The following is a 27,190-nucleotide window of genomic DNA, read 5'->3' as shown; positions in this document are numbered from 1 at the left end:
GAGAGACCCCTTTCCAGTTAGGTTGGGTGTGCAGTGGGTGTCAAAAAGAAGGGGGTCAATACAATACAGTACAATACATAGAACAGAATAACTCCTCAATACAGTATAAAAATAAAAATTTTAGAAGTACGGAGTAGAATTTCACATTAGATGATATCACATAATATGATTTGGATTTGTTTTAAGTCCTGGAGACCTCATTCATTAAGCTGCCTCCCCCATTTTGCCATTCCACATCTGAAATAGCGCTAATCCGATGAAAGGACCCCTCATTGCCACGTCCCCATTTATCAGGGATGACTTTACCTTAGGCAGGCAACCTACAATTTAAAGAGATTGTTATTTTCTTGTGAATTGTTACATATGCATTATTTTCACTTTTACTTTAAAAACTTTTGTAAAAACAATACTTGTTTCTTTATTTCCTGCCCCGCGCGTGGTTACATCTCTTTCTTCCCAGACATATAATACTGCTCGTGTTCTGAAGGGTGTTGCGGCTGAACGTACGCTAAGGATATGCCTTTGGATCATTTGCTGTCTTTTTGCTGCTTGCTAGCTGCCTCTTCTGCCTGATGCATGTCGTTGTTTTAAGAGCTCAGAGCACATGATGCTTGCCTGCCAAAAGCAATCCAACAACTGCTAGCTTAGAGGTCTGTTGACTTGTTTTAAATGATGGCTCACTGCCTGGTCCTGCGTGACGTTGTAAAAGCAATACCTGTCTTTTATTTCTGGCCCTGGGCGTGGTTGAATTCTTTCTTGCAGGATGTGTACCGCTGCTCGCATTCGGTTGGGGTAGCTGCTGCCACGCTGCCTTTCGATCTTTTTAAAGCCTGTACAAACGCTGTCCTTTTTGCTACGGCCCTGGGACAATCTCTTGGCACCAAGTCTCATGTTTACGGTCCCCGCGAGATGCACCGTGGCAAGTCTCCTTGGTCTCGCGGGTCTTTAAAATGTCTGTCGAGATTATCACGTATCGTAGCCTTGCATTTGCTTTCCATTCCAGGATTTTCTTTTATATATAGAGAGACATATGGCTAATACATCCAGTGGCTCCTTGGTAGTTGTAGGCTAAGTCTTTTGAAAACAAATATAGAAGAGACACATTGTATGTAACTCATAAAATTTTTGGGAGTAAGTAACCTAATCTGAAAAAACCATTAGAATTCAACTGCTGTTACTTTAGCATGTATACTAAAATGGTAAAATGCTCCTGTTACGTGTAAGGTTCCGCAAGGATCCATTTTTGGGCCTGTTCTTTTTTCTTTGTACGTGTTGCCACTTTGTAAGATCCTAATAAACTATAACATTGATTATCAGTGCTATGCTGATGACACCCAAATCTACAGTATCTTCCTTTAAAAAATCTGGTGACAAGACACCATTAGCTTCCCTTTTTTAATGTCTGAGCATATTAAATGGTGGATGGCATCAAATTTTATAAAAATTAAATAAATCCAAGACTGATGTTATTCTCTTCGGTCCTTCCAAATCTACCATTATAATTGCAAATAATCTGGGACCACCTACTCTGTATATTAGATCATATGTAAGAAATCTAAGTGTAATTTTTGACTCTGAACTTAAATTTGACAAACAGATAAATGCTGTTGTGAAGAGCTGCTTTATCCAAATTAGGGTCTTTATTTGTCATAAAATGACTTTAAAAAGCTTATTCTTGCTTTTGTCTCCTCACCCCTGGATTACCACAGTTCTCTTTATGCTGGTGTCTCTCAATCGTCTATCGTCAGTTGGTTCTGAATGTGGCTGCAAGGGTGTTGACTGGCACCAAAAAAAAGAGAGAGCCTATCTCACCTGTTCTGGCTTCCTTGCACTGGCTTCCAGTACAGTATAGGGTGAATTTTAAGATTTGGTTATTTGTGTATAAGGTACTGCATGGCTGTGCTCCTTAATATATTGCTGAGTTTCGTACCCCATATCTACCATCCATGGCTGTCAGGTCCTCAGATAAGTTACTATTGTGCATTCCATGGACAGGTCAGAAGCTAACTGATGAAGCTAACTGATGACTGTGCTTTCGCAGTAGTGTCCCAGAGGCTTTGGAACATTCTGCCTTATGAAAATAGAGTTTCTCCCTCAATTTATAGTTTTAAATCAAATTGAAAACCTATTTTTATTTACTGGCTTTTGGTGCAGAGTAAGGGTTTATTCTTAAAATGTGTATAGACTTATTTACAAATGCTATGTATAGCATTTTAGTTATTTGCTTATTTGTTTGTATTTATATTATCTTATTTATTTTTTTTACAGTGAACTGTATTTTTACTGGATATTTGTTTTTTTTAATTGTTAATACTTTGGTCAACTTGTAGTTGTGTTAAATGTGCTATATAAATAAAGCTGACTTGACTTGACTTGAAAATGTTAAATGCTGTAACACAATTGACAAGAAATTTTAAACATGTGGTTCTCTTGAATGTTTAGACAGTTGATGAGAAGACTCAGCAACAGCAGACAAACAACACAACATCGACGCAGATGAGCAAGATTGGGTGTTATGTGTCAAACATAACTGACAGATTGCTGGCTCCTGGAATGTATATGACAGCAGAAGAATACCATGCCAGAAGGCTTCATGCAGTAGGTTTTGTACTTTTAATTATTGCAGATTTCCTGATTTGTTATTAATTTACTGTGTTGTAAAGAGTCAATGCTAAAAAATGGTAATTGTAGGAGAGGGTGAACTGCCTGGAGAGAATAGAGAGAGACAATAGGTGAGAAAGCAAGTATGGTGGTAGGTATGTGAGTGAGCAGCTACATATGCTCGACAGAGGTTCATGTCTGTTAAGTGAGGCCCAAAGGAGCACTCTCTTTGATATTATCATTTTTTATATTCTTTATATGTATTCATGTAATGTTTATTTTGTTAATAAAAGTATTATTTTTTGTCATTTTTTTTCTCTCTTGGTTGTAGGTAGGAAGGGACAATATATATCTGTCTCTCTATTATTATAAAAGAAAATCTTGAAATGAGATGAGACTATTGCCAAGAGATTTTTTCAAGTCCCACGAAATGAGACTATTGCAAAGAGATTTTTTCACGTTCTGCCCTCCTCTCTACCATTTACGGTTAATGGCCCATGCCCATGGTCCTCTCACCTCTCATTCGTGTGAATGCTTTTGACAGACACAATTCCTGCGCTCTCAGTTCTTATAAATTTTTATGTTTTCCTCACTTTAAGTTCCCAATAAAAGAAGACTTACTATGTCCAAATCTTATTGAAGAATTTCATCCCAAAGGGTTATCAACAGAAGAAATGAGTACACAGGCAATCCTAGCACCGAGAAACGATGAAGTCAAACGAATTAACGCGAAAATTGTCAATCGGTTACACAGCAAATTGGTTAAATCCGTATCAATATTAGACTATGCTGAAACAGTTGGTGGTGATGGTGCGGAAGATGAAAACATCAACTTACAATATCCCGTAGAATATCTACAACCGTTAACACCATCCTTTCTTCCACCATCCAAATTACTGTTGAAAGAAGGATGTATCGTAATGTTTCCAGAGTCACCAGGCTGCACAGCCGCACTACAATATTGTTGCTGGAATGTTTTAACACTTGCAACAGAAGTGGTTCACTGAGTATCTTCAAGTCAAACATTTAGATAGATAGATAGATAGATAGATAGATAGATAGATAGATAGATAGATAGATAGATAGATAGATAGATAGATAGATAGATAGATAGATAGATAGATAGATAGATAGATAGATAGATAGATAGATAGATAGACAGCACTGGTGAATTGTCTGCCATGTGTTTTACAGTTGATCTCTTAGTTAACTGACAAAATTACCTAGGATGTAAATATTGGACGCTCCCAGTCCACATCGCTGAAGCACAAGCGGCTTCTTGAAAGATCTCAACTAGATTTCATCAGAAAACTGCCCCATAAAAAAAAAAACTATATCACTTTTAACATGTTTTATATGATTTAGTCATATGAATTTTGTCAATATGATTATTAGAAAGATGCACCTAACTAATGTTGGTGGCATGCTGGGTCAATTTTTACTTAACAAAATTTGTATCACATTTTATTGTAAACCAATACTTTTATTTTTTTTTGTTATTTTTTTTAAAGACGCTGGTCATTCAGACTCATACCAGGCGCTGGCTGGCCACCAGGTATGTTCAGCAACTGAGAAATCAGAAAATGCTCTACCTGGAGTGGGTTGAGCAGGAAGCATTGAGAAGGAAGCTTGAAAAAGAAAACCGCATGAAAAGAGATTTTGAGAGGAGAATGAATCCAAAAACAAAGGAAGACTTTGAACTTGTGTTCAGTACCTTGGAACGTAAGTGTGTAGTTTTCATTAACACTAGTACGCTAGTTTATACTGCTATGGTAAGGAAGTGAACTCTCCTGTTATGTCCTAGGATTCTGGAACTTTCTGAACTAAACTCGAGGCTCATAACCATACTCTTCGATTATAACTAAAGAATAATTTCTGTATCAATCTTGCTATTTTTCATCCTCCTAAAAATCAAGAAAAGTAACATACTGTTAGAAATTTTCATTTAATTTCATTGGAGCTACTTTACTCATTATTAATCCATCACAGAACTCCTCTGTGGCAACATACAACAGTTATTAAACTCAAGATAAGCCAGTTTTTTGTTGCTGTTCTTTTTTTAATGCAAGTAAAATGAGGCTGGTGTATTGACCAGATATTTATTGTGTGTCCAAGACATTATTCCAGCCTGAGCAAAACTTTATCATCAGTTTACTGGGCCAATGAACATTGTCAAATAACTAATAAGCATGTGTTTGAACTAGAGGAGAGAAATAGTGGAGAACCCGAAGATTCCTCACTTATGGCATTCCAGTCTGGAGTCACACTATACTTGAGCAGCGTGAGGAAAGCGCCTCTGTATGTCATACTCGTAGTAGCACTCCATTCAGTCATTTGCTGTAATATAATTAAAGACTTATTACATTATTGCTCTAATTCTTGCACATTTTGAAATTTACACAGATCTTTTTGATATGAATGTAAGGAACAACAAGATGTTCAAGCTTGTAATTTAGAGGTTACTGACAGTTAATATTTTTTATGACTTTATACCTTCAATGTATTTAAATTTTTTTATAAGTATTTTGGAAAAAAAAATTATTAGACTGATGTGACTGATAGTGACGTGTGTTTGTGCCCGTCAATCGAGGGGCATCCTATAACCCTTAGTGCTGCCCAGACGGGCTTAGATCCACTTGAACCTAATGAGGAAAAAAAATGAATAAATAGAAGAAATGAATAAAAATGAACAAACTAAAACAAATGTAATGAGAAGACGAACAATGTAACTGTTTTGGGGCACCTTGCCGCCAACCCTAATTAATTGTAAAAAGCAAAACGAGTCTTCCACAGACTTTCGTCTGTTTAGGTTGTCTCCCGAAGATGCCCACTCTTTTCCGGTTATCAGGGATTCTGTGAAGAACAGGCAGTTCCAGGTGGATGGACCCCAGAAGTGATGGCAGTGGTGGGAAACTGTCCGTCTCCTGTTATTACAGGGTCTGTTATTGAACAGTGCCATCTCCTGTCTCGGTAGTGAATTACTATCACCGAAGTCTTTAAGATGTCTCCCATGTGCACGAATGTGACGTAGAATAAAGTGTTTAATTAGCATAGGGGGAGATGGTAATGGGGAATAGCAAAAAGAATTTAACTAAAGAAACAAATCAGACCCACCTGCTCAAATGTACCTAACTAAACACATAGCTGTACATGGTAGAATAGCTTTCCTGCATGCCCACTTCAACATACCCTGAAATATAACTCCCTTATTTCTTCTCTTACAGTGTTTCTTTTCAGTTTTTTATGTGCACTAACTTTTGCCACTGAACCTTGTACTTCATCTTACCTCCTAACTCAAGACTCAAGAAGAACTCTATGGCATTGTCTTGGACACTAGCACATTCTACAATGAGACCAACGTTAGTGCGACCTTTTTCCCTTCCCTTCAATTCCTCAAATCAGGATCACTTCCCTGGCTCATGACTGTATAGCTTGGCAAGCAGAGTAAACAGAGATAACTTTGTTACATGGAAAAAGGAATAGGTGGTCCCATGCAAGTAGCTTGCATATCATTTCTGCTTATTTCTTTGCCAGACCACTGGCCATACAATAGACATGCAGTTTTCAAGGTTGGCCAGGGATGGCCCCCCATGACTACAAAAATACAGTATGTTCCAACCAGTTTCACAATCTATTAATGTCATTCTTGCTTTTAATTGCTCTCATTGTTTAGTAATCTAGCCTACAAATATTTCTAAGAACTTCATAAATATTTGTATTCATTGTCATAGCTTGAAGTGAAAAGTCAAGCAAAATGACACCTTTAACTAAAAAGATTACAATATGCAAGCTTTCGAGGCAACTGAGGCCCCTTCTTCAAGCAAGCAAGTGGGTTCATCAGCTAAAGCCCAAATTGGTCTTGGACTTCTCGACTCTTTCTCTGTCTTTTCCAAACCTCAAGTCTGCAATCTTGATGTTACCTTTGATAGTAACCTCTCTTTTGAGAAACAAGTAAATTCTGTAGTCAAGAGTTGTTTTTTCCAACTTCGTCTATTAGGTAAGATCAAGCCTTTTTTATCTTCTAGGGATCTTGAGATAGCTACTCATGCTTTTATTTTTTTCTCGCCTTGATTACTGCAACTCGCTGTATTCTGGGATTAGCAAATCCCTGATACACAGGTTACAGTTGGTCCAGAATGCTGCCGCTCGCTTTCTGGTTGGGGCAAGAAAGTATGACTCTGTTTCTCTTATTTTAGCTTCTTTACACTGGCTGCCTGTCAGTTTTCGAATTGATTTTATAATCTTGCTGCTAGTTTTTAAATCTTTACATGGGCTTGCTCCTGCCTATTTATCTGAACTGTGTGTTTTACATCAGCCATCTAGAGTGCTTAGATCTTCTGGTCAGCTGTCTCTTGTTATCCCTCGTACCAAGTGTATAACCAAGGGAGACAGGGCTTTTGCAGCTGCTGCTCCTCGCCTGTGGAACTTTTTACCTCATCATATAAAGGAGTCGTCTACAATTGAACTGTTTAAAACAAGATTAAAGACTCAAATCTATTCACATGCATTCCGTGACCTTCAGTAATACTGATGGTTTCCTCTTTGTGATTATATAACATTACTTCTATTTTTTATGTATATAACATTACTTCTATTATGTATTTTATTTTATGTTCATGTATTTTATTTCTATTTATGTTTTATGTTAATTTGTTTTGTTTTTCTTTTATTCTATTATTGTAAAGCACTTTGGCCACAGCATTACTATATTGTTTTAAATGTGCTATATAAATAAATTGACATTGACATTGACAAGATGTAATCAAGCATTCAAGTCATAGTTTTAAATCTTTACTTTTTCTGCTTTCTTTTTAATTTACTCCTTTTGGTATGCAGATGTTAATGTTTACATTTACATTTACATTTATTTGCTTGGCAGCCGCTTTTATCCAAAGAGACTTTGCTTTTACAATTGCTTAACCTGCTGCAAACGCTTTGGATAGCCTTCCACAAGTTCTCACAATATTTTCCCATAATTTTGACCCATTCCTCCTGATAGAACTGGTGTAAGGAATGAACAGTGCAGGCACAAGTATAAAAATAACAATGAATATAAAGGGGGAGCCATTACTTCACTGCCGTTTCCACTTTGCTTCTTACAAATCAGACAAATAAGCAGACAAATGAATATGGCTGTACGTATTTGATCCCTATTAGCATTCAGTTTGTCAGCATTTAGATACAGTTAAGGGAGTCTTGACAGGGATGAATTAATACAAAAATGGCAAGGAATATATAAGCACCTAAAATTTTGGGAATAATACAAATATTTCAGAATTTCTTAAAATCAGAGAATAAAAACTGGACACAATGAGGTGGATTACATGGAAGAATGATGTACTGATTGTGATATTGGTTGGAATGAAAACCCACAGCCACAGAGGACCTCCAAGACTGAACTTGAGAAGCACTACTTTAGATGGCTCAGTCACTAAGAATATTTTTTCTTCCCTTCTGGAGGGTTGCTGTCTGACCTGTAAGGACTGTTCTTAAATAATGGCTTCTATCAGGTCCTCCTTGACTAATTTTGCACCTTTTAACAAGTGTGTATTGTGCAGTGATTATTAAAATATGTTTATCTTTAGATCATTTTTGGTCTTTATATTTTCCCATGTTAAAGTTTTGTCTAGGTTAATTATCTTTGTTTGATTCTGGCCTAGGGTTGTCTAGGGTTGGCGTGTTTGTCCTGTACTCATGTGAGATGGCACATTTGAGATGTTTCTCAAAGCTTCCCCATTTGCCAGCTTGATTATATCATTGAATTGGCTCAAATGTGATGGACTGATATCCTCTCTGTTTACAATGAACAGATACACATATAAATGTGAGAATGAAAGGCAGGGAGTTTAGCATCTTCACTTTACTTTTAGCACTCATCCATTTTCTTTGAAATCGGGAAGTCCTGCATATATTCTTATCTGGTTATTTCTTATTGTCTCCACGTACAAAATAAGAAATTGGGTTAGTTCTTGTTCGTTGTCTTGTTTTTGTTAATTGAGTTTTAATTTCACTATAGCCCATACAGACTGTTCAGGTACTGATCTAGGATGTTGCACTTTGCCTTGCAGGTTGGTTTTAACTTGATGCCTCTTTCTAAACCAAATTCTTCATTAGTGCATCTTCAACAAAGCCCTTTCCATTTTAGGAATGGCAATGCTTTGTTTCTTTACCCTTTATTGTTATCTATAACCTGCTCTGCATGTGTTTGGCCCCCTTGTTTTTTAAGCTCTTTATGATGTTTTACTTTGTTTTCTACTCTTTGTCTTTTATTTCGGACCTCGCTTTGTCCTGCTTTTTTATTCAATGACACCTGGGGCCTCATGTATAACGGCGTGCGTAGAATTCACACTATAACATAGCGTACGGACAAAAGCGGAAATGTTCATATGCAGAAAAAAATCCAGATGCATAAATCTGTGCGTTCACCAACTTCCACATTCTTCCGCTACATAAATCCCGGTCAGCGTGAAAAGTAACACACTTGCATGTGCCTGCTGTCCGGCCCCAACTCCTCCCAGAATTACACCTCTTTGAATATGCAAATCAATTTAAATAGCCCTTAAGCTCAGCCTTCTGTGAAAAGACAATGGCAAAAGCACGGGGGAAAACAGAAGAATTTCAGCGAATACCAAGTGGAGGCAAGGAAAAACGTACTATTTGTTGGTTTAAACAGTGGTATAAACAAAAAAAGGAAGTTGATCGAGTGTTGAAGAAACTCGAAAGCTCAAGTTCACAAAGTCGCACAGTGCCCAAAATAAAAAAGAAGTTGTCAGATATCAAAGTCGCTGTGAAAAGGCGAGTCATAGCCCACCTTCTGAGTGTCATATGAAAGCTTATTACGGTACAGAGGAAAAAAAATGGGCACACAGTGGGAAAAAAGCACGAAATATCAACTTTAATCTGTAAATTTCCACTTTAATCGTAGTTCATTTTGTCATTAAAGTAGAACATCATAAACTTCATTTTAAAATCGTTTAATTTACTAGTTTCTCAAATCCCATCGTAGCTTAAGTAGCACGTTACATGCTTTGTTTTGTATTTAATCTTCTATGTGCTCTATGTGTGTGACTCACTACGTGTTTCTTAAACGGGCTTTCCCTTCCTCCGACAGGACACAGAATCCATTACATTCGTGATATTACAGCTCTCTGAATAATTAAAATACTGAGATGTATACTTCATATCATTTTCATCATGATAGGAATTAAAGCATGTTATTAAACATGGGAACACGATGGCGTAGTGATTGTTCCTGCCTCACGCAAGATGCTTGCTGCGCCGTGCGCGACCTTCAATGAAATAATTTATTGCAGCAGTACTGTCTTTTTCAAACGTACTAACCCCCAATTCCTGTCCTTACTTTTCTTTCTCCAAATATCCAATCGCCACACAATCAGCTCTGTAATAGACATTAAGCCATCTGTAAGCTCAGAAAGCCGATTCTTCAAAACTTTTAAGGAACATTGAAATATCTTCGTAGTACATGTTTAACCCCTTAACCGCCCTCTGCCGGATATATCCGGCACCGTTGTTTTATTGCTAACGCCATACTGCCGGAATTATCCGGCACATTTGCCTGTGGTTATATGAATGCCTGGCAAGTAGTATAACTGACGGTTTGGCGTGGGTATTATTACTACGTTGTATTTCGACAAGTCTGTGGTTGTTTTGGCCGGTCATGTGACGTGATTCGCATGTAACAGCTGTGAATATGGCGAAACGTAAACTGACTTCAAGTGAGGCTTTGCAGGCGATTTTGGACAGTTCTGATCATGATTGTAGCAGTTCTGAAGAAGATTTTAGCGACAGTGATGAGCAGCAACGTGCGCTGCATGATACTGTGAATGAAGACGCATCGGATGACGGCGCTGAGTGGGTGTATCCCCAGCATCTCAGCTGGGCTGCTGCCCGTGGTGAACTACCTTTTCTGCATTCGTTTGAGGGAACGTGTGGCTTTATTGTTGATGTAAACAATTACACTGCTGAGCAGTTTTATGAGCTGTTTGTGTCACCTGATTTGATCAGACATTTTGCTCATCAGACAAATCTGTATGCAGCACAGTTTATTGAGAAAAATCCCAATTTACCTCCACATTCCCGTGTTCGTGCTTGGTTTGACACTGATGAAAACGAAATGAAAAAATTCATTGGGATTTTGATGTTGATGGGAATAATCAGAAAACCAGATATTGAGATGTACTGGTCTACAGATCCTATGTATGCAACACCTATTTTTGCAGCTGTCATGACACGTAACCGATTCTCTTTGCTGCTGAAATTCTTTCATTTGAATGACAACAGAAACGAGCCAGATAAGAAAGATCCAAACCGCGACCACTTGTTCAAGCTACGTCCTTTGATTGATCATTTATTTGAAGCATTTCAGTTGCCCTACATGCCAGGACCGTCAGTTGCAGTTGATGAAAGTTTATTGTCGTGGAAGGGCCGCTTACAGTTTCGACAGTATCTACCATTGAAAAGGGCACGGTTTGGTATCAAGATGTTTTGCTTAGCTGAGAATTCAGGTTACATTTATAGATTTCGTGTATACACTGGCAACTTGCACAACATTTAGTGGTCAATACTGCTTGAATAAATGTAAAAAATGTAAAAAAAATGTAAAAAAGTAAAAAAAACGAAAATTGTTCAGATTTCGCCTGGCGTGGGGAATATTTAGGGAGTTGGTGGTTAAAGGGTTAATTATTCTATCCATCTATCCTTCCAGTGTCGCACCAGCCCCAGCAAGAATACAGTGTGAGGCAGGAAAAATCTGTGAACGAAGCGCCTGCTCCTCGCTAGCGCTGAGGCACCGTGTCCTCATATGTTTAATTATTAACAATATATATTATTTAAATGATGTTAACATGTTATCTGTATAATATAATAAACATATTTTCCTGCATTTCATCTTAAAAATGATATCATCATCATATGTAAATATGCGCTTTATAAAGTGGCTCAGGTTGTGCAATATTATAACTATTGCAAGTTTACAGTGAGGTAATTGTACTTATAAGTACAAAGTGTTCTACAAGGAGCACTTGATGGACTGATTGAGTGGGTTTATAGTTCTTGGGATGAAACTGTTTCTGAACCGCGAAGAAAGGCTCTGAAGTGTTTGCCATATGAGAGCAGTTCAATAGACAGCATGGCTGAGGCAGCGTGTGCTTGATACTGCATACCAATAATCTCTTTCCAATCATCTGCTGTAGAGCTGTGATTCCCCAATCAGATACAGTGATATAAATATTTCGAGTGGTGCAGCTGAAAGAAGAAGAAGAAGAAGGTGCAGTGAGAGTAACAACGCTAAAGCAGCTATGGTATTTAGAATAATTTGACCATTCTGTGGACCATTATATTGTTACAGGTTAATTACAATCAGATGCATCAAACTAATAAACAATATGCGGTTAATTTCAGTGTATTTATAAAGCCATGTCAGGGATGTGGATCTAAAAAAGAAAGGGAAACCACACTGGAACAGTAGCACTGCTTTGACGCTCGGTACCGCCAGTTTGCAAAACCAAGCGGAGAACTTGCGTACACCAGGGTTGGAGCTACCGTGAAAATATGCGTGGCTTTATGCCAAGTTTAGGTTTATACATCGCGATTTGAGCGTGGAAACAGGCTTACGCAACATTTTTGTGCGTATGCACTGTTTATAAATGAGGCTCCTGGTCCGTGGTGATTATTTTCCTTTTTTTCAAGTAATAATTTCCATTTGTTTGCTCTACTGCGATCTTTACTTTCTTTTTTTTGACACTTTCTAATTTTCCTGCTTTCATATTCTTTAACTTTCTCTGCATTTGTATTGCGCTAATGTTTTTTTTGAGCCTTTTGAATTCCACTGCTCTCATAATCTCTAACCTGCTCTGCATGTGTATAGCGCCAACATTTTTGAACGTCTTTATGAAGTTCTCCTTTGTCTTTTACTCTTTGTCTTTTAATTCTGAGCCCGATTGGACGTGCTTTTTTCAATTCCACTTGTTCCAGGCTGATTATTACTTTCCTTATTTTCTGAATTTGCACCTAGATTCTTGTTTTTTTTTTTTTTTGCATTTTTTTCTCTCCAACGCTTTTGAGTCTCTTTTCTCTGCCCTGCTCTTTCTTCTTTGCTTAGTCATCGATGTTTCATCTCTAACGTATTGTCCTTATACGCTTTATATGCGCTGAGAGCCCTGGATTTGTGTGTGCTCAAAGCCTTTACACGACTGAGTGTTTTGCTGCCCATGGTCTTATTTGATATTGGTTGTAAATAGGGCATGTCTTGCAAGAATCTCATGTTCTACGTCCCCGCAAGACGGTCCTGGGTCAATCTCTTGGCACAAAGTCTCATGTTTAAGGTCCCCACGAGACGCTCCATGGCCAATCTCTTTCGTCTCGTGGGTCTTTTAAGTGTCTTCCGTGATCTTCACATGAAAATCATGTCTCTTCTCCCTAGTCTTTCTCTCCCAGGATTTTTTTTATAATAGAGAGAAAAGGATATGTCTGACTTCCCAGTGAGGCATTATGCAGGCATACTGCTCCTGGTATAAAGGACCCCCAGTAGCGTTTCTTGACACACTTTTGTTGGCTGAAAGTCTTCAGTGTTAGTGTGTCAGAGAGAGAGGATGTGCAGAATTGTTCATAATGGAACTCCGTTTTGTTTTAATTGTCTCCTTTCATTTGTTGTCTGTAGGTTTGAAAAATAAAAATATTTGCAACATCTAAAACTGTGCCACCCAATTTTTTTTTTCTTGGCTAAAACATCCACTGCCATCCAAAATGTTAAAAGTACCTTGCTAGGGCAATTGTTTGAAGTCTATGATTGTAAAACAGGCCATTGGAGTCTCAGCATAATCACTTGACTACAATAAAAAAAAACATTGCCATGCATTAAAAAAAATGTAAAAACTTCTCTTTTGTTCAGAATGGAGACAGGAGGAGATGGACCACATCAGTGCAACTCTTACAGGCACGGACAGGAAGGCAGCATTGTGTGCTCTGCTGGAGCAGGAGGCACAGATTATTGCCTGCATAGGAAGACACAAACTGACAGCAGGTGATGAGAATGTGAAAAAGTCTGTCAAAGCCTTTTTGGAGAAGGTTAGTAAAAATTAGAGAAATTCCACTGTAGAAAAGTATTTCATAACCAATTCTAAGGAAGAGAGAACAAAGATGCCAATGAAATGACATGTTTTCATTCCATGATTTATGCTAGCCTTGCAAAGTCCTTTCCAATCAATGTTTCTTTTTCAACAAAGGTCACAGTTGGCTTAGCTTTATTTAAAAAAAAAAGGAAAGCAAATTTTGGATGTAGTTATCCAGAGGAATTGGAGTTTAAGGTAAGTGTGGTTGCTAGTAAACATAACTTTCTAATACAATTTAAATAAATCCATACTTATTACCAGTTTACTAGCAATCAGATTGTGCTTATCTCACTCAGAATATTGAACCAATGTAGAAAACCTTTTATTTAAAGGCACTGTTGTCTGCTGCCCCATTACAGAATAATTTTGTACCCAAACCCTCCTTTAATTATGTAGAATTTAAGTTTTAGAAGTCAATGCATATGTCAACCTCCAGAGATCTTTATATTATTATTACTAGGGGACCTGTGCTACGTGCTGGCCTCTTTGGGGTTCTGCCGCTCGCATATAGAGATGCGGATGTACAATTTAAACAGATTTTTATTTTCACGGGTATTGTTACATATGCATAATAGAACTAACTATTTTACATTACAGCGAGTAATTAACCATATTAAAAAATAGTAAAATGAAATACTTTGAAAGTAAATTATGTTTCATGTTGCGTTAGAGTTATTCGTTGAGTAATACATATTTTTTAAATAACAGAGAGATACATTTGCACCTTTTGATCAATTCAGCTGTAAATCAGGAATTCCTTCCACACACTTTTCTGTTGTTACGTTGGGAACTTAGTAAGAAGGGATTTACCAAACAACCCTATACCAGCACCAACGCTCATACTCAAAAATATTTGAAAGAAGAATATTGGCAGCATTTTCAGACTTATCAGATATTGTCACAGTGTTCATCCCTAGACTACCTTTGGCAGTGCTGGGAAAAAGACCTTTCTATCAATGTCTCAGATAAGGAATGGAATTCAATACTTCACAACATTCATTCTTTTTAAATTTGTGCAAAACACACTAATTTAATTCAGTTGAAAATCATTCACCAGACGAACCTCTCCATACGTCAGGGATTGAACAGTGCCAAGGAGCTCTGGCCTGGGACTGTCCAAAAATTAAAGCCCTTTTGGGAAAAGATTTTTTCTTATCTGTCAGACATTTTAAGAATTATGATAACTGAAGATCATCTTACAGGAGCCTTGGGAGTTATTTTTGAATGTTTGATGATGCAGGTAGTGTAGCATAGTGATTAACACTTTGTATTTCAAATGCTGCGGTCGTGTGGTTCAAATCCTGCAACTGACACTGTGTGACCATGACCAAGTAATTTCACCTGCCTGTGCTCTAATTGGAGAAACAAAACAAATGTAACCCATTGTATCTCAAATGTTTTAAGTCACCTTGGATAAATGCATCAGCAACTAATAATAAACACGACCATTATTTCCTACATTATGTTGTTAGTGTGTCAACTAATTCTGCTCAACTGGAAGAATCATAAAGAACCATTTATAACTTAATGGGAAAGTGATATTTTAAATCAACTTTAATTAAATCAAATTTTCATTCTGTGGAACTGTTCAGAAGTTCTTTAGGATTTGGCAACAATTTATGAATGTTATTCTGAAAAAAGTCTGCTGAGCCCCTGCCTCTGACTCTAGTAAACTCCTGCTGTCTTAATTAATAACTGGTTATACAACGCAGAAGGCCTCTTTTTATTACTAATTTGCTCTCTGTTCTGGGTGAGGGTAGGGGTTTTAGTGTGGTTTATGATTATTAATCGTAATCGTTTCTATGATATATCGGAACAATTGTGTTTCTGATTGAACAGATCCTTTGAATCTTGTCATTTTGTTTTTCTGGGACTTATGTCAGATTGTCTTACTATTAAACGTCTCCTGTAATGCAATGATTTGGAAAAAAATAAATCTTGATTTAAAAAAAAACAAAAAAACTCCATGAGGTAGGAAATGGTTAACTGATATATTGGGCTCCACTTCTAAACTGTGGAAATGCAAAGGAAACCAGCAGACTTTAAAATTTTACATGTTTGTTTTGCTTATCAAAATAATCTGTCCTAAGCAATAGATAAAAATAAATGTGACTGAATAATTTTAGCTAATCATTACATACAGTAATATCAGAAAAATCAGAACTGTATCATAAAGACTTTTATGAATTGATCTAGAATGAAAACATATTTTACTTGAATGCTTTATGATATGGCACTATAATTTTTTGCATGCATAATTGCAATTATATGCCAAATATTTTATACTTGTATTTTTATTTTTATTTTTGCAGTGTGCTGCAATAAAGAAATGGAAACGATTTGATGGTAAATTAGTTGAAATGGATACACCCGACACCATTCGAGCCAGAGAGCTCAAAGACTTGTATGCCAGTGTAAACATGACCTCCCTAACCCAAGAAGAGAGACTGGATGTGCTTTTAATCCTGAAGCACACTGTACAGGTATTTTGTTTTATGTGCATTCAGTTTGGAAAACCAATTGTAACCATTTAAACTTGTGTCCGAACAATATTTTACTCTCAATCTGAGTCCCCTTTCAAAGTTCAAAGTTGCAAATGTATATTGCAATCAAGTAGCTCATGGGTGACCCGTTAAATTTAAACTTACACCACCTGTTCCCATTGTTTTGGATCTGAGGACACCACTTCTGCCTCTACATCTCCCTCTATCCCTTTTTGCTTCTAGCAAAGTAACATCTACACTCTCAGCCACAGCGTGTGGCATCAACACTTTAGGATTATAGCACGCTTGCTAAACATTGAGCTTCACATCTTCCTTGAACTTCTCCAAACTTTCTCTTTCTTCTTCACACCTCACTGTACATGGAAAATGTGATCATATCTCTTGTTTCCTGTCCAGGACACCACCTCTTCCTCAATCATCTGTCCACCCTATTGGTTAGTGGTGCTGTCAATCACTTTTGCTCCATCATTCGTTTGCATAAAGCCACCACCAAATGCAGTACAGAGTATATTCTTTAGCATAATATTAAATAAAAAAAGACTAGTTCATCTGATTTTCTTTTTCTATAACATCACCAAATTTCAATCAAATCGGTCAAAAGGTTTTAGAGATTTTGGGATATTTCGTTTTTCTGTTATGAAGGGGGGTTTCCCTTAAATATTAATATATCAAAATGTCCTTTCTTAGCAGATGCCCACTGCCTGAGACGTACCATCCTGCCAAATTTCAGCTTTTGAACTAAACAAAAATTGAATTTTTTGGATGAGTGACTGTGTCAGTGAATCATTCAACTTTGCATTATCTTTATATATATAATATGCTACTGTGGACGTTTGTTTGTCTGTCCAGGATTTTAAATCACCTGTAGCTCGCAAACCGTTTGACCTATTGACCTTAAATTTGGTTCACTTATACTACGTGACGTCTACTATCCGCCTTTGGTGTGATGATTGACCTCCAAGGTTATTTTTATTTTTATTTTTACTATATTTTATTGTAGAATCAACTCTTGGCAGCGTCCAGAAAGACGGCTGTATGGCACATGCGTACGGGTGCCGTTCTCATCGCTACCACCTTCACCCTCACTTCTCCTACCTCTTCATTTCTTAAATCATTCTTGAGGCAGATTGAAGACTTGAGTGCTAGCTTAAGTGAAAAATTAAAGAAAACGTACTAAGTAATTGCAACACAAACACAGACTTAATCAGTTTTAATGCGAAAAGATGCAGACGAAAGAAGAGAAGAAGCGGGCCACTAGGGTGGAAAAAAGAAGAGCTGTTCAGGAAGCAGCAAGCGCATCAACCTCTAGGCAAATGAATGCTAAACGTACAGAGAAAGAGTATGAAAACTAGGAATGCTCAACTCAAGCGTATTCGTGCAGTGCGCCATTACTGGCATATAAATATTGTTAAGTGGACTGCCTCACTTGTTTATTAACCTTATGGCATCGTGAATAGGTTTGGAGCACTGCATGGGCACCACCATGCAACTCAGACTTTTGTTTAGAGTCTCTAAAAGATTGAATTCTGCTTGAGGGCAAGAAAAGGACCAGGAGATGAAATGTATTCAACACCAGATATGTATCAAAACCTTCATGATGCAACCTTTTTGCACCAAAACCTAATTGGTAACCAGAAATCAAAATAAGAGAGAGAAAAGCATTAAGATTGGAAGCCAGAAATCTGAGACAAAAATACAAACTAAGTTTGATAGTGGTTTTATTCAAATCACAGATACAGAATGAGTCTTTGCTTTGAACTTGATGGGTCACACTGATAATGCAAGGTGCTGCTCCTTTGCAGCTTGAAGCAGCATGCTGGTAATAGGAATCATAACATGGCAGTGCCCAATCATAAAACAAAATAATGTTGTGGCACAGTGAATTCATCCATCCATCCATTTTCTAACCCACTGAATCTGAACACAGGGTCACGGGGGTCTGCTGGAGCCAATCCCAGCCAACACAGGGCACAAGGCAGGGAACCAATCCTGGGCAGGGTGCCAACCCACCGCAGGCAGTGAATTCATTAATCATTATATTCAGGAAATATTATAATGCAAGTAAACTGCACAGAAAATTTCTGAAAAAAGCAAGCCATTTTCCTATGTATATTTTTGATCTAAAAAAAGAGAAAAAATTCTCAAAAGTGAAAAAAATAATTTAAAAAGCCTGAATCTATTAAAGTGATATGAAAGAAATCCATCCATTGTCAAGCCCTCTCTGACCAGTTATATGATATTGGTAAGACAGAGAACAGTTCTGGCAGCATCATGTATAAAAGAGAAGGCAGTTCTGGATGGGACACTAGGTCACTGCAAGGTATGCTGACACAAACACACACACATTTAACTGTGGCAAGAGAGTCACCACTTAACCTAACTCTTCAGTTTTAAGACTTACTGTCACCCTTTACAATTGGATTTTGACATAATAAGCCATTGACCTGTGTGGATAGGCAGAATTATATGCTCCACGCTATTGTGATTGGTGTTAATTATACATTTTTTTTAATGTTCCTGTGGCATTTTTGTGACTTTTTGGGTCTATTCTTGGGGTTTCTGAGGTTGAGGAACTTGATTAAGACATTTATTTCATCCTATCTTGGTTCCTGAATGATTTGTATTTTTTTAACTTAACACCACCATTTGGAATATTGATGGACATCAATGTTTTGTGACTTTCACATTGGCCATTCCTGAGGCAACCTCCCAGAAGTCCATGGGCGCATATTCACATGACATCATCAGCATGACCCTTTAAAAAAAGTAATTTATGTGCTGCTCGGGTATCCATATTTTGGGTCAAACTTAAAGACTTGAGCTGCTCTTCTCACTATTTTCATTCTCAGTTTTCTGACTTACCTTTCAATTAACAATTCTGATTCTTGTCTCACTTTTCTGGCTTTGGGAAGATCAGTTTGTCTCTTTGGATTTGAGCCTGGTGGGTACTCTGCTTTGTTCTTGTTTCATCTTGTGGTTCCAAAATAATAAATCATTCTGCTTCAGCAGAACACAGGTACTCCTTGTTCACTTATGATTGTGTTTCCAGTCAAAGCTCCAACTCCATCATTAAACCTGCTGATGAAACAATCTTCATAGGAATTGATAACCAACAATGATGAGATGGCCTACAGAAAAGAGGTCTACCTTCTAACACAGTGGTGCCACTGATAATGTCCAACCACAACCAAGGAGCAGAAGGCTGACTTCCAGAAGCAGAAGGCTGACTCCACTTCCATCTACATTGCAGCCATACCGTTGAAACTGAGCAGCTATAAACATCATAGAGGGACAATCACTAACAAACTGATGTGAGCACAACAAATTTTGGCTCTTGTTTAAAAGGCTCACCAGCACCTCTGCTTTATCAGACGTCTGAAAAAAACTCATATTTTTTCCACCTGTTCTCATGTCCACAGTGGAGTTCATCGTCACTGATTGCATCACATTCTACTGTGGCACCTGCTTGGCTCAAGAATGTAAAATACTGCAGAGGGTAGTGAAGATGGCACAACATATTAACCGCACCCAGCTGCCTTCTGTTTAGGACATATACAACACTTGCTACATTAGAAAGTCAAGCTTTATAAATTAACACTTTCTACATTGCCATTTTTCTCACTCGGTACAGGGCCATTGGCCCTCACATCAGTAGATTCAGGGACAGTTTCTATTTTTGTCAACTGTTCTGAGGACAAATGCAAATAAGAATTTTATTGTAATAACTACAGATGATAGTAAACTTTACTTGACTTGTGGAAATTCAGAAGTCTTAAGATGTAGTGATTTGTCTGCATTTACATTATTGTGGCTGTGCACCTCATCAAGGAGTATAAATCAGGCTTTAGTGTGGCATCCCTGGCCGGCTCTGGCAGCTTGGGCACAGTTATAATCACATGCTGCATTAATGTAAAAAGGAATACATTTGAGATAAGCGCAAGCACATAAAAGCGTCAAAGTAAAATGTAATTTCATCTCAGTATGAACATTGTTGTAAGGGTTATGACTGCAGTGTGTTAACGGATACTCAAAATAAATGCAAAATATATACAGAATGCGATGGAAAAGTGAGATACACCTCCACTGCAGTCATCCCTGATAAAGGAAAAGCCAGAGGGAAAGAAGAAGATGATAAGGGGAAAAAAAGGGTACTTTTTTTCCACATTTATGCAACTATGTAGAATGGTTCACAAGCAGAACTGCTAAACTTGCTTGAAGTGCTGTTAGAATTCAGATAATAACTGTGCAAAAAGTACTTTAGTGATTTACTCTGTATTTTGTGGTTTTGTTACTTTACCTGCATTCTTACAGGTTAAGTCAATTGCTGTATTTCAGTTGGTCCAGACTGAGCTCGTATTTTAGAGTATTCTCCAAGATAGACGGACATCCTGACCCAGGATGGTTACTGTTTGCACTTAATGGTGCTGGGATAGGCTCCAGCTCCTCATGACACTGTCTAGAAGTGTTCAGAAGAAAGTTGTCCTGACCTAGGTATACCAGGAGGGCATTAGAATTTAATCTGAAACTAGAAGATGAAGCATAGTCAAAACACAAGCCAAAAAGAAACCCAGGAGGTCAATTAAACCAAATCATGAAGCCAAAATGCTAAGCCTGAAATATAGTAGAAATTAAATCTAAATGGGGAAACCTCAATCAAAGAAACATGCACAAAGGAGTCTTTGGTAGAATCTCCTAGCAACAATATACAAAGAATCTATAAAATGCCAGCACCCATGAAAAAACAAAATGGCAATGGGAAAAATGGAATGCTTTGCAACTAAATTAAAACAACTTGAAAAAATTGAAATCAGTGCCCCAAAAACATATAATGGAAATTGAAAAGTTATAAAAAAAATCCAGAATAATGCAATAAAAATGTAAAATGAGTCAAATCATAACAATAGTGGGGTGGATTTAAAGATTATGTGAGAATAGAACTTATGAGAGTAGACTCAGGAAAACAGACTGATGCTGTCCCACAACTCATTTTTTAAAATTGACCTGATGCATTGATACACATCAAGATAGCACATTTTGTTTTTCTTGCTTTAAATTTTCACCATTTAATGTGTTTTTTTTTCCGCCAACCCCCTGTAGCCACCACTAGCTTATCCTAACACCAAGCTATCCCCTTGAGATATTTTAATTTATTGCCTAGTATTTCTCAATTTAGTTTAATTTATGGCTGTGTTGAGATGATTAAATTCTTATTTTGAAGTGAAAGGAGAAAATTGCATGTCATTGTATAAAAAACTAAAAAGCTTTAAAATATGTTTTTTTTTTCCTTTTTACCCCTGAAAGGAGCATGACTGTAAGCTAACTCAAGAAATAGTGGAGCTTATTGACAGGGAAGAAGATCTGTTAACACGAGGGGTAAAGAAGGTCAGCCTGGAAGGACTGAGGCAAAGAATTTCCACTTTGTTTCTTCAGTACATAAAGACTCCATTATTCAATCCAGAAGTGATCAGGTTACTGAAGGTAATACTTCATGTACACTGTTTGGTTTCAGAGAAGATTTATTAGTTAAAGGAGTTTCATTTTATTAGAAGTTGATTATTTGCTGGTTTCTTACTTCAGTCCATAATGTAATCAATCAGGCTCACACAACAGAGATGGACATGCACTTCAGAACAGGTCCCCCACCTGAAGCTAAGCATGTTCAGGCCTGGCCAGTACTTGAATGGGAGACCATCTAGAAAAAAGCAGGGGTTGCTGCTGGTTCAGCTGTTGTGAGGTCAGCAGGGGATACTTACCCTGTGGTCAGAATGTGAATCCCAATGCCCCAGTGCAGTGACAGTGTTGTCCTTCAGATGACATAAAACTGAGGTCCTTGACTCTCTGTGGTCATGAAAGATCCCTGAGCATCCTTCATAAAGAGCAAGGTGCCTCCCAATGTCCTGGCTAAACTGCCCACCATGGCCTAGTCGTTTTGGTTCCCTAATCACCCCCTGTCTTTAACTAGTTACAGTATCTCTGTCTCACCTCTTCACTACCTAATAGCAAATATGTGGTGAGAGTACTGGTGCAAAAATGGCTGGTGAAGTGGCTGTCCGCTCACAAAGCAAAGCGCTGTGAGTAGTGAGAAGAACGGTATATAAATGTAAAGAATTTTCGCTCGCAGAGTCAAAGCCCCCTAGTTTCTATTAAAAACAAATACACCTCTGTGCAGTGTATAGTTCACTGCCCTATATAAAGAGCTTGGTCAGATCAAGTGGGGTTGATCAATTCATTGACTAATGAGAGAAATGGACTTATATAATTGAGTGCATGAAAGGCACTATGCATTGAGTTCTTCTTAGAATAAAACAAGTGTCTGATTTTGTAGGGAGATTCTGACAATGGCCAATCAAAGACAATGAGCTTTCCATTAACTACTGCCTTTTAGATCAAATCCTAGCAATTTTTCTTGGAACTGAGCTGTGATTTATGTTGCTTTGTGGCGACTTTATAAAATAGCTGAATTCAAAATTAAAATAATGCAGTACAAAGCTCACAGACCAAATGCATATAACTAAGGAGCTCTTAACTTTTAATTACTTACAGTGTCATTTAAAAAAGTAAATGCATATTTTTAAAAAAGTTGTATAAAAAATGCTAGCACATTCTGAGTTGCCATACAATTAAGCACAGAGCAATTCACATAAATTCCCTACTCTGTGTCACTAGAAGTTATATTCTACATATGACACAGTTTACCATGCATTAAAAATTAGGATTAATTGACCAACTTTTAACATAACCAGATCCCATAGGCTGAAGCATTGTCATGTGACAAACTGAATATATTAGCATTATTTGTGTATGGAATGGGTGATCACTACTGCACTTATTCCAAACTACTGTTTTGTTTGTTTCTCTCTTTATTTATTTATTCAGGTATACTAAGTTCAGTAATTAGGCTACAGAGACTGCTTTATGTGTTAACCTTACAAGGTTGTTCCTAACAGTTCTTTTTAGTTGATGCTGCTTTTGTCACAACATCCCAGTCCAAGTTGCACATTTAAAGCCTTTTGCATCACATGCAGATTTTACAGCTAGTATGCCAAAATGCTACTTTACTCTTAGGGTTGATGGGATGACCTGTTCTTGCTTTGACCAAAACAGCACACTTTCCACAGGACTCCACATACTTGTTGACAGTAAAGGCAATTTTTTGAGAAAGTGGCTCACTAAATTCATGTATTACTAAAGCATCCAAAAGACTGAGGTCTATAAAATCGGACCTTTGTGTACTGTTTTCACTGAGATTTGTTGGCATTAACTTGTAAAAATGTCAGTTTGGCATGAATCAATAAAATCTATCTATCTATCTATCTATCTATCATTGTTTTTTATCACATTATGTGTTGCCAGTTCTTGCAGCTTACGTGTTATCATACCAACCTATTTAGATACAGTAAATGTTAAATTTCAAGTTTAATTTTGAAATGCTCTATATACACATTCATAGAACATTTGATAGATTTTTGATGTGGCATCTTTTTTGACAATGCTCAATATAAAAAACCATTTGCTTTAAATTCTTATTATTGCTTTTCAAATACCAGGTTCCACAGGATCCATTAACATTGCGAAAGAATATCTACTTGTGCAGTGGCTGTAACAGATACTTGACCTCCAGTGAATTTAAGATAACAACAAGATCAAGTGCAATTGGTCGATGTCAACATTGCTACCTGTTGGAAAATGAAGCCCATCATCGAGAAGAATATTCAGAATACAGAGACATGCTGAAACATCTTAGACAAACAGAAGCCGATTATCCTGTAAAAGGAAAGATTGCTTGTTTGATTCAGGTAATATTACTGGCTGGACACTTTATTTCGATTTCACAATATAGCAGAATAAAAAAATAAATGTTATTTTTTTGAGTATTGTTAAAGTGTGACCCCAATATAAATATTTTAAAGCCGTCATTTAGCAGAATTGGGAAGTTACTGAACATTTTTTTTGTTTATATCTGCTATTACTGCTGAACTTTTAAAACCAAAGCCATAGATAACAAATTAAATGTCCAAATCAATTGTATAATGGCTGTCATATAGCAAACAAGTTGACATTCAAGTAAATGTAGGCCGAGTGTGGGCAAATATGCTGGCCCTATGTGGGCAGCTAACAATTGGGATTTGCACACTGGGGCAAAATTGGCCGCAAACCACAGGGAGTCCAGATTTTGTCATGAACCTGAAAATGTTCATATTTTACTGGTCCATCAATGTTCTGTTCCTACTTATTAAAGGAAGAGTTTCAGGGTAGCTGGAGCCTATTGCTGTAAGAAACATGCTCAGGTAGGTACAATCTGGACAAGGCACCAGCTTATCACAGAGTGAACACACACACACACAAACACGTGGGCCATGGGCCAGTTTAACATTACCAGACCACCTAACCTGCATGTCTTTGAACTGTGGGAAGAAACCAGAGCACCCAAAAGAAACCCACACACACACGGGGAGACCATACACACTCCATGCAGGGATGACCTGGGATGTGAACTCCAGTCTCCTTATTGTGAGGTACCACCAATATAGCCTTGAACTATTTATTCTTACAAAGCACAAAATGCCCTCACATTCATTGCTATTAGTTCTTTTTTTCTTGATTTTTGGTGTTAAAACCCTTAACACAAAAATACTACCAATAATATAGAAGAAAATGAAATTTTAAAATGCAATATAAAAATAACAATTGTTATTTATACTTTCTTAATCAAATCCAATATGCACCGACAATACTAATTCACAGTGTTACTTACTCTGTGATATTAAAAATCAGGAAAATATAGGGGTAGTGATTACTTTAGGGCCACTAACCTAACTAACTAACTTAACTTTGTTAAGGAGCCCCTTGTAGCAGCCCCCACATTGGGCCAGTGCCCTGTGTAAATGGGCTTTTCCAAGCCCACACTGCTCATACTCTTTCCACATGGGCATACAGTGTGCATATTTGTTGAGGTGCAGGTTTACCGTAAATTCTTCATTTTATTTACTTTATTTTTAGTGTGATGCCATTTTGAATTTTTACCAGTACTGCCAGTTTGTTGTTTCTTAATTATCTGTAGATGTTGCCATGGCAATGCTAGTCACATATCATATTGCTTCAGCACCTCCTGCCTATAAAAATGGCAGTGCTGTACTGTCTACATAGAGTTTTTGGGTAGTTTAACAATTGAATCTCTGCTTGCGTTTCATTTTCATCTTTGATTTTCCACTGCTGTCTCTGATTTTGACACAGACCTTTCTTGGTGGGGACTACCAGCTTTTTTTCTCATTTTGTTTCAAGAACAAAACACATTAACAGAACACCATTCAATCAAAAAAATAAAAGGCAAATAAAATAATACATTCGGAAGACAATCCATTTAACTATGTGCTCAGCTCCCATCTGAGTTAGAGAGCTATGTGATATGAAAAACCTCCTTCTAAAGTGGTACATATAGAATGAAACAGCAAATAAAACGAAAAGCATCAGCGCAGGCTTGGTGTGCTTACTTTACATTAACATTGATTGCTTTTCAATGAAATTCTGAACAATTTCTGTAATTATCCTCATAAAACAAATACATTTTTTCACACCTTTAGAATAGAACATTTTCACTGAGTTATAGATGGTAAATTAGGTTACTTCCAGTTAAACAAAATCTGTCTTTGAGCAAATAATGTACTATAGGTTATAACAACAGGTTGTTCATAGCACAATGTTATCCTATCTGCTGCTGTTAAAGCATTAGGGGTGAATTTAAATCCAAGACAGCTAGAAAAATCTTTGCCCAATCTGGTTTGAAGGTAGTATATTCCCCAGAATTGATGCTGGTACATCATAACAATGCTCACGGGTTGGATCACCCTGGGTACACTTTATAAACAATTAAACATTTTTAGTTCAGTTATGATTTGCTGGTACATATTACACTAAATGTCTCTCTATTATATAAAAAAAATCCTGGGACAAGAGAAGACTTTTTCAGAGAGATAATTTCATGATCCATGAGACGAGACTTTGTGCCAAGAGATTTAACCACACCCGGGGCCGGAAATAAAAGACAAAAGAGTAGATGACAAAGTAGAATGTCATAAAGAATTCAAAAATGTTGGTGCGATACACATGCAGAACAGGTTAGAGATAATGAAAGTACTAAAATTCGAAAATCTTAAAAAAAGTAAAGATCGCATTAGCACAAACAAACAAATTATTACTCGGTGAAATAACGGAACAGCAAAAAGAGATCAAATATATGGACATAGGTGATATGACAGAAGTATGTAGATATTGTTCAGATTTAAACTTTAAGTCAGAGACTTGTAGAGCCTCTAATTGCAATCAGGGAAAAGTAGTGTTTCTTCCCAATGAAGAGGCGTATCCGCGAGAATTAAAATATTTGTTGTTTGGTGAAAGTGAAATCCACATATGCAAGCAGCAGAGATGCGAAGTGGGTGGCACGTAGAACAGGCCAGGGAGTTGGTGAATGAAGCGAGCAGGGGGTGAAGCCCCCTAATGTTTTATGAATATTGGCTTTGTATCTCTCTTCTGAAATTTGCATTGATAGATTTCCGTTGTTACCTGAAATAATCAAAGGGTAAATTCCTTGAAATGTGTTGATATACTGTGGAGATGATGTCTGTATCTTATGTAAAAATGAACATGAGGAACCATAGCTTATCCAGGCAGCGCCAACTGTTGTAAAGGTGTCATTCCATCGGTAGGCCCATTCACAATGTGCCACCTAGCCTAGCATGCACAGCTTTGAGATAGATAGATAGATAGATAGATAGATAGATAGATAGATAGATAGATAGATAGATAGATAGATAGATAGATAGATAGATAGATAGATAGATAGATAGATACTTTATTAATCCCAATGGGAAATTCACATTTTCCAGCAGCAGCATACTGATACAATAAATAATATTAAATTAAAGAATGATAATAATGCAGGTGAAAAAAAGACAACGA

General features: G+C 37.2%; 1 protein-coding gene across 1 annotated transcript in view; it reads left to right on the top strand.

Moving 5' to 3' along the window:
• The window catches only part of LOC114657349 (IQ and ubiquitin-like domain-containing protein), a 94,513-nt gene that overhangs the window by 16,623 nt on the left and 50,700 nt on the right, over nt 1-27,190 (top strand). The window contains 6 exon segments of the mRNA XM_051928736.1: nt 2,443-2,598; nt 4,113-4,323; nt 13,511-13,686; nt 16,043-16,213; nt 21,536-21,712; nt 23,782-24,030. Of these exon segments, the coding sequence (XP_051784696.1) occupies nt 2,443-2,598; nt 4,113-4,323; nt 13,511-13,686; nt 16,043-16,213; nt 21,536-21,712; nt 23,782-24,030 (1,140 nt within the window).

Source organism: Erpetoichthys calabaricus, chromosome 1 (genome assembly GCF_900747795.2).
Source record: "Erpetoichthys calabaricus chromosome 1, fErpCal1.3, whole genome shotgun sequence".
In the NCBI taxonomy this organism is placed as follows: Eukaryota; Metazoa; Chordata; class Cladistia; order Polypteriformes; family Polypteridae; genus Erpetoichthys; species Erpetoichthys calabaricus.
This window is presented reverse-complemented; position numbering and strand designations above follow the sequence as displayed.